Below are 8,919 nucleotides of genomic sequence, written 5' to 3' on the forward strand. Positions count from 1 at the left end.
AGACATGAACGTTGACCTTTACATATTATAGGAAATACCTTGTTCCCAGTCTGATTGCGGTAACTTTAATCTGACGTCCTGCGTTTGACAAGGCATGAAAACAAACCAGTTCAGCTGGATTCTCTTCAGCTCCCTGAACTCTGAACACTTTTGAATTTATTATCCTGCAAATAGTGACCAAAGATATTCATTAAAATAAGACTTTCATGATCCAAACTGAACTCTTCATGTGTTCCTCACTAAAGGAATGACCTCTAACATCACACATCTGTTTTTTTTTTAAAGCCATTCATCATCAGTGGACAGACCATGATGATTTTTTTCAGCAATAGGAGAGTTAAACGACTGAGGGATTGACCTGTAGTCCAGCAACAGTACTTGAGGATTATTCAACCTGGACTCTATTTGATCATGTTTGTGTGTCCAAGTGACTAATGGGGACAAACATATTTTAAACTGGTCCAGCATTGAGTAATAACGCTGCAACCCACAAACTGAAGTTACCTCCGCCGCGGATTCCTCTGTGTTCAGTGATCCAGCAGCCGACAGCTCAGCAGGAACAACAGCAGCCAGACGCGCTGACAGTTTCCTTACTGAGCCGTGCCAGGCCGAGCCGGGCCCAATCAGTCTTTGTTACCTACCACGACTCCACACCTGCCAGGTCGGTTTACCACCAATTGATAAAACCTACTGGTAACCTCCTTTGAAAACCTCTAAATCAGCAGTGAAGCCCACACACATTGAGGCAGTGTATCGAGGCAAAGACTCAGCCTGAAGTCCAAGCTCTGCTGAAGATCATGTGATGTGTTCAATGGCTACTAAATAATGTTGTGAGCACAGTCAACGTTAGCTGCTAGTTGAAGTCAAACAAGAGGCCCGATCATCATGAACAACAGCAGGATGAACATTGAAAGTGTTGGTCGGCCGTCACCCTCTGTGGTAGAAACAATAAAGCTTCCATCGTGTCTTGGATAGTTTTTGGAAATGTTTCGTCTTGAGAATATACTTTTGAAATGTTTAGATCTCCGTCCTGCTCCTCAGAGGATGAACCCTTTGGATTTGAATGGCCTTTCCTCAAGCGCCACCCTCAGGACAAACGTTATATATGTTTAGCTCCACTGCTGGTAAAACCCTTTCAGGATGATGAAACGACTCCTGCAGCCTGTAGGGGGCACTAACAGGGGTTTAGCTTGACATTCTCTTTGAGTTCAGCACAGGCGGAAATCTCCAGTCCTAAAAAAAATGAAGCCAATGTGGAAGTGCCTTGATCTTGCATTCTTTCAAATGGCCAGCAGGGGGCGACTCCTCTGGTTGTATAGAAGTCTAGTCTAAAATGACTCTACTTCTCTCTTGATTTATTCCCTCAGTAAACATTGTAAACATGAGTTCATGGTCTCAATCTCTAGTTTACAGTCTTCTTCAATACAGCATGATGTTCACTTAGAACATTATGATCCATTTACAGTCAAACAGACCATAAAGAGGAGTATGCTTTAGGGCGGGGTGATCTACATTTATCATCTTATCATGAAGTATTTAGCGCTGAGCTCATGCTCTGCTGATGGAGCTGAAGATTAGATAACATAGTGCCGTTACCTGACAACACCATCAGCGGGACAATAGCGAGGAGACGGAGGAATTCGCTGCAGCTCAGGTTGCATCACAACGTTAGTTGGAAGCTTAGCCCGTAAAGCCACAGGTCACTGATACATATGTTAAAAAGTTTAGACGATAAATGAAGGTGGAATCAATGTTTGATTGTGTTACGACAGCGATAGGATGCATACATACGTGAGACTGTGTTGCCAATGAGAGCAGCTGAAAGGTTTAGTCTCAATTGTTCTATTGGAGATGATTTGGAGAAGCATCCGAGGAGCTCTGGTTCCAGGTTGTGGACCAGGTCTTGCCTGGTCCTGACTCGTGTCCACGGAGCGTTGTCTCAAACAGGAGTAGGTTTCCCTGGTTTAGAAAGGATCAGTTGACAGCGGCTGGAAACCAGATCCAGCTGGACGATTACCCGAGGTGTTTGTCCAGCAGCTCGGCTGCCAAATGAGACGCTTTGTTGTTTCCATGGATCTGTTGTTTACAGTGTGAGGTGTGAAAGGCTGCAGGGTCAGATCAGATGTTACCACATCACAAATATCAAGGTATCTTCTAGTTTAGTCCAAAAGTTTTAGGACTAATAACTACTTCAGGACTTAACTAATGACTTTACAGAGTTCAGTTGGGCATTTTGGGAAACTCCAAAGCTTGTAATGTTGATTTGATATTATTTTAAGTAAAAAAAAATAATTGAGAAGAAAGAGAATCAAAACTGAGAACATGTTTTCTGAAGCACTTTTACCATCCGGAGCAACATGTCACCCTGAGCAGAGGTCAGATTGTGTTCAGTTAAGATCTAAAGATCATTACTTTCATTATGATCTTTGAGTTCAGCTTTTCCTGAAAGTGTTTGCCGAACATCTCGTATCAGTTTGATTTGACAGATGAATGAACCTGTTTACATACAAGACGTTTAACATCGCTAAGTCTGAACTTAACTTAACTCTATTTAATACTGATGCCTCTATATGGGGAGGCACAGGAGAACAAGACTGTAACAAAATGAGAGGTTTTCTAAAGGGAGTCTGGTGCTTAGAAACCTTACTACTTTCGTCCACAGGGACCGCCAAAAACCCACACAAGATGAAGGTTCCTCATGGTAGCTTTAAAGTCTTTCCACCAACATACCAGAGCTTTGTGTGTTTAATTTGTTCAGTTCATTTCTGACAACCTCTGAAGTTGATGTGGGTCAATAAGGCAGCAGCACCTTTAGATGTACAGCCCTTCAATAAAAGTACTCATTCATTTACCATCACTTTTCCTGTTTTAACTTGTCATCGTGGTTGTTATATTGCATTCATTTTGTTGAGTTTGTATGTTCGTAGTTATTATTGTTCTGTGAATTTTGGAGTGAAATGTGCTGTAAAAAATAAATGACTATTACTGTAATTATTATTGATATAAATATTATTTTCATTAAGAACATATTCTTATTTACATCAAATCTACAAGAAACAATAAAAGACATCACTGATATTATGAGTCTTGTTACTGTGTTTGTTGTTGTTGTTGTTGATGCAGAGCTGCTGCAGGTTGTCACGGTGATAAATGAGCTGGTCAAACATTTATAAGTCTGTGTGTCTCTCTGAACCTCCATCACAGTGAACCTCCAGCGGAGCTCACGGCCACTCTGAGCGGCTCCGGTGTGTGCAGGCGGGCCGCCGGGCGTGTCTCCTCTCAGCTGATGGGGATTCCGGTTTTTCAAGTCGGCTCCACTTGGTTTAACTCGCAGCAGCTCTGAGGCCCACTTCAGTCCGAGCAGCAGCAGCAGCAGCAGCAGCAGCAGCATCAAGATTAGGACCAGGACCAGGATCAGGATCAGGATCAGGATCAGGATGGCCTCCAACACTGCCACCATGGGGAACCTCCCCAGCGGGATCGGAATATGTACGACCATCCCCGACATCCTCTATCTGCCCGAACTGGTAAGAACAAAAAAAAGATGTAAACAAGTTATTAAGTTTGAATCCTAAAAAGCTAATTTCCTCTAATGATTTCATTCCTTTGAAATACAAGTTCAGACAAGAGAGCAGAGTTGTTTCACCACCTTCCCTGTTTAACCAGAATAAATCTTGACTCTTTGTTTGGCAGGTTGATGTTATTGTTATTAGAGTATTGAATACTGAGTCTGCTGTGAACAGTGACTGTTCTCAGGGAGGAGACTTCATTGAACTTACACGGTTCACCCAAACGATGCTTCTGATAATAAGAAGTCCACGTATTTGGAAGTGAAATGGACTTTTAGCTCACTTTTATTAAAACAACATTTTCATATGATCCACAAACTGCTACTGCTAATCCACAGCTCGGATTCAGAAATACATGTGATACATAAACAATGAATTAAGGTAAATTCATAAGTTGAATCCCCCAAATAGTTAAAATGTAACTAATTTGGCAGAGCAGCAATTTTGTCTATTTTTTTATGTACTCAAAATTGGACCAAGTACTCTACACCCGCAGGACTCTGGTCCCGTCTCGGCCCAAAATCCCTTCAACTTTACACAAACCAAAACCCGAATCTGGACTAGAGTATAGCCTCTCGCTTGGTCCTGTGGTACCGGATGTTATAGGGATGTTATTAATTAATTATTTAACCGTTTACTGACAATTACAATTTTGACCTATTCAAATATTAAATAATAGTGAATTAATAATAATAATTAGAGGTAAATAGCTGGTCCAGCACACCTTAAGTGAGCCTGAGGCAGAGCTGTCGCTAGCGTAACGGTTAGCTACATTAGCAGTTAAAGATTGGTTAAAGAGGGTCGGCTATTGGTCATAAAAAAAAATATGTATCCTGCTTTCACGTTAAAGGCAGAATTATCTTCCGACAAATGCAATATTATAAAAAGAAAAGAGGTCTGAAAGGAGGTCAGGGGTCAGAGGATGACAGCAGCCAGACGTTAGACTGAATAGATACCATTCCTACAATAAACCTGGGTGACGGAGGAGAGATCGGAATGAAAATACGAATTGATGCAAAAAGATAGAAACAGGTTTTTTTGTGCAGATTTGACGTAAGGAGACGTCAGCACAGTCTGAACAGAGGAGGAATGTTGCTGGTGTTTACACATTAACTCATGCATTAACACACACACACACACACACACGCACACACACACACACACACACACACACACACACACACACACACACACACACACACACACACACACACACACTCACAGAAACGGGTGAGCAGGTGGAGTCTGGTGGAGCTGCATGAATAATGCAGCCTGTCAATCATCAGAGGTGCAGAGTGGACGGAGGCAGCGACGCCCGGCTCTGTGCTGGAAATACAGGGTAGACGGATAATGGAACCACATCAACTGACAAAAGAGTTCATTCACAATAACAGAAACTGCTAAAAAAAAAATGGCCACAGCAGGTCGAACAGGTTGTTTTTTTCATAGTAATACAATTTAAATGGCTAAAAAAAAAGGTTGTTTATAAGCTGTGGGGACGCGTGCCAAATATGTGTTTAGCTTAGCTTAGCACAAAGACTGGTAGCAGGGGGAAACTGTTAGCCTAAAGAAATTTCTACATTTAAACAATTTTGATTTCGGCTGATTTTACATGTTGTTAGTTGTTTATTAAACGGGTGTAGACATATAAATGTAAAAAGCAGACATTGCGGTATTAGCAGAAGTTAGCGTCGGAGCTATTTGTTAACCAGCAACCTGCTGGGAGCAGTGACTGAACTCATAGTCCTAACTCGGCTGTCAGTTATCACGATCTCCATTAGCTTCTACAGCATTGCAGCAGCTAGTCTTCCTGGGGCCCACATAAGAGACGTACATACAGTGACACACATATACAGAATAACATGACCTAACATAATATTACAGAACAGAGGAGGACTAAAATACACGGACAAGACAAGCTGCCGACAATTCAGATAATCAGAACATTTTAAAGTTACTGCAGTATTCAGAGTTATTACAATCATAGGCTACTGCACATAGGAAACAACTATATGGAAGGCAACCCTTCCCGCCCCGCACCGGGACCTGTCCATCACCATTGATGATACCGTGGTGACGCCACGAGGAACCTGGGTGTGACCCTGGATGACCATCTGTCGTTCTCAGCAAACATTTCACCCGTCACACCCTCCTGCAGATCCCTGCTCTACAACATCAGGAGGATTCTCCTCTTCACCACTGACGAGACGGCGCAGGTTCTCATCCAGGCTCTTGTCATCTCCCGCCTGGACTACTGCAACTCTCTACTCGCCGGAGCCCCGGCGTCGGCCATCAGACCTCTGGAGCTTGTCCAGAAAGCCGCAGCTCGCCTGGTGTTCAATCGCCCCAAGTTCTCCCACACAACTTCCCTCCTCCGTTCACTACACTGGCTTCTTGTAAGAACTCGCATCCAGTTGAAGACTCTGGTGCTAGCCTCTTTCGGCGCAGGCTGAAAGCTCACCTCTTCAAGGAGCGCTACCCTGAGCCTTCCACTCAGCACTTATTGTATTCATACTAGTTTGTTTCTGCACTGTACTTTTGCTCTGGTTTATGCTCTTAGATGCTTGTTATGATAATAACAATAAGCATTAGTGGCAGCAAGAGAAGCGGTGGGGTGACACGATGTTCAGCTGTGTCAGGGTCTCCTCTCACGAGCCTCTGGTGTTCCTGCAGATCTTCGGAGGTCTGGTCTGGATCCTGGTGGCGTGCACGCTGGTGGTGCCGCACAACCCTCAGGGCTGGGTCATGTTCGTCTCCGTCTTCTGCTTCACCATGACTTTCATCTGGCTGGTGGTGTTCGCCTGTGGAGGGCATCGCAACAAAGGCCGCTGGGCTGCAGCAGTAAGTCCTCCTCACATTTTATGAAGCAAACACTGTTTACCGTAGAGTCTGGAAGAGTCCGAACCCTGCACCCTTCAGTCCCGATCATCATTGACCTCATCGGGACTTGTTTTGTTCCTTTCAGTCAAACATTGGTCTCAGTTCATTTTTGTTACTGGTGCAGTGCCCGTTCAAAACGTGTTTCCACATAGACTCATCACCAAACTACTCCAAATGAGACAAAAAAAAATAAAGCTGGATTAACCATCACTCTGACAATTGACACGTTTTCTTTTTGCTTTCTTTTATGACTAAGGAGAGAAAGTTATGTCCAACATGACAAACCAGTTTTGCGTAACCGTGTTTGTTTTGGTTCTCTGCCAGTGCAGACAGTGAAGCTGACGTTCACCACATAGCTGTGACTAACATCGATCTCTTCCTCTTCCTCGTCTGTCAGGACTTTGCCTATCACGGCATCGCGGCCTTCTTCTACCTCAGTGCTTCAGTGGCTTTGGCCAAAGTGACCCTGGAGATGAACGACGGGACCAACTCTCGAAACTACAAGCTGGACATCGCCGCGGTGGTGAGTTGTTTAATGTCGAATGAACTGTAGAGAAGGATTTTCTCGTCCAAACTAATACAAAAAAACAGAACCACACAGAGACCTGAACCTGCAGGACCAGCTGAGAAACGCCCTGAAGCGTCGGTGTGGTGGATGTTTTTATGCATCGGCCATCAGAATAATCTGTAGCTCCACCACCAAAACACAATGATCTTAAAGGAACAGTTCAACGTTCAGGGAAATCCTCTCCTTCTCTCTCTCTCTGGGCGTTAGCTGTTCAGATTGATATCACTCTCATGTCTGTACGCTGAATATGGAGCTACAACCGGCAGCTGGTTAGCTTAGCTTAGCATGAAGACCCACCCAGTTTCCCACAGTGTCAAACTATTCCCTCATTGCTGCCAACCAAGTGTAAACCTTCTCAGAATGAATATAAGACATATGGGGCAGGACCCGTAGCCTTATATGGTATTATTGGGGCGTACATTATGCTCATTTATAATTATCGTGGACGCACGCTCGTTTATGCCCAGGTTAGGGATTTAAACTGTTATCTTAAGTTAAGAGCGGTTGATGAATCACTCGTTGGATCCCACCGTACCGAGAAAGATTTGAATACGAAAATGTTCTTGTATGAGGTCCATTGTTCCTATTAAGGAAGATACGAAACTCCTAAATATATTGTATGCATATATATAATATGTATATTGAAATATACACCACACACATGCTGAACAGCCGGTACGGTGCTGCGATTCTACTAATTATGGATTATCCTGTAGATATGCATGGTCCTCAGAGGATGACTCCTTTCATCCAATCAAAATCTTCCATGTCTCTTCAGGTCTTCTCGTACGTGGCGACGCTTCTCTACTTCACCCACACCATCCTGTCTGCCATCCGATGGAAGTCTTTCTAGAGGTCTCTGAAGCTTGTACATAAAGCTGCGGCACGCTGACATGAAGGTGGGGGTGGGGGTGGGGTGCTGACGGTGATGGAGACTCCTCGATGCTGAGGCTTTTTCTTTTTCCCTCTGCTGGGAGAGAAAGCAGTGAAGCAACATCTGGATCACCACAGCGTCTCTCAGTGTCCGGCTGTCTGAAGCAGGACGGGGTTTCAGGGATTCAAAGTGATGAAGTTTAGGAGTCACAGCCGACCAGTCGACACCCCAGATCCACAGAAACTCATGTGTTCCAGATGTTGCACCACCTGCTTGCAGGTTCAACTACAGCCTCAAAAATGACGAGCGAGATGAATCAACAGAGACGAATGAATTTAAAAATGGTGATCTTCATCAAACTGTTTTTTACTCCTGAGATGTTCCTGAGGGTTCTTATTATTTTGTCCACTCTCACATGTTGTATCATGCTCACTATCTCTGCCTACGTTGAGGATCTGTGGGGTCAGTTTTGTTATGTTTTTTCCTTTAGTACAATCGTGCAGTTTGATATTCTTGTTTCTCCCTCATCTGATGAAAGAACAATTCTGATGTAGCTGATTTTATATTTTTATAAGTTTCTTAACAAGAACATTTAATTAAATGTGAATCAGAACAAGGATGTAAATTCAGATTTTGTTTTTGTAATCTAAGCCTTTATAGCTGACTGCTTCAATTTTTTTAACATTTTGAGTCATTAAGTCATTGACAATGAATAAATGTGTTTGTTTTGAAACATTTGAAACGTACGTGTTTTTGTCAAATTGGATGTATGGAAGGAAGTCAAGTGGACGTCGTTTGTGGACTGCCGTTTAGAAGCTTCGACTTTGGCATTTTGGTCGCCGCCATCTTGGTTTATTTGCAACCAGTGAACGGAAGTGACCATATTTGAACTGCAGAGGTAAAACAAACTTGATGAAACTGTCCACTGACACTGGTGGGACATAATGTCCAACTATTAAGGTTTGGGGTATTTTAAACTGGCGGCCATGCAGCACTGAAAACAACAAGAACATGAAACCAGGTTTGAT

The 8,919-nt window shown here is 43.3% G+C and overlaps 1 protein-coding gene across 1 annotated transcript; it reads left to right on the plus strand.

Moving 5' to 3' along the window:
- The first annotated feature begins 3,219 nt into the window (after nt 1-3,219).
- On the plus strand, nt 3,220-8,602 carry LOC137885055 (myelin and lymphocyte protein-like). The gene is made up of 4 exons (XM_068727191.1): nt 3,220-3,527; nt 6,243-6,410; nt 6,847-6,972; nt 7,796-8,602. Exons 1-4 carry the CDS (start codon nt 3,438-3,440, stop codon nt 7,868-7,870), a joined length of 459 nt encoding a protein of 152 aa, XP_068583292.1. The 5' UTR covers nt 3,220-3,437; the 3' UTR covers nt 7,871-8,602.
- Nucleotides 8,603-8,919: the final 317 nt, after the last annotated feature.

Source organism: Cebidichthys violaceus, unplaced genomic scaffold, assembly GCF_023349555.1.
Source record: "Cebidichthys violaceus isolate CVI_PGR_0920_01 unplaced genomic scaffold, fCebVio1.0.p SCAF_4, whole genome shotgun sequence".
In the NCBI taxonomy this organism is placed as follows: Eukaryota; Metazoa; Chordata; class Actinopteri; order Perciformes; family Stichaeidae; genus Cebidichthys; species Cebidichthys violaceus.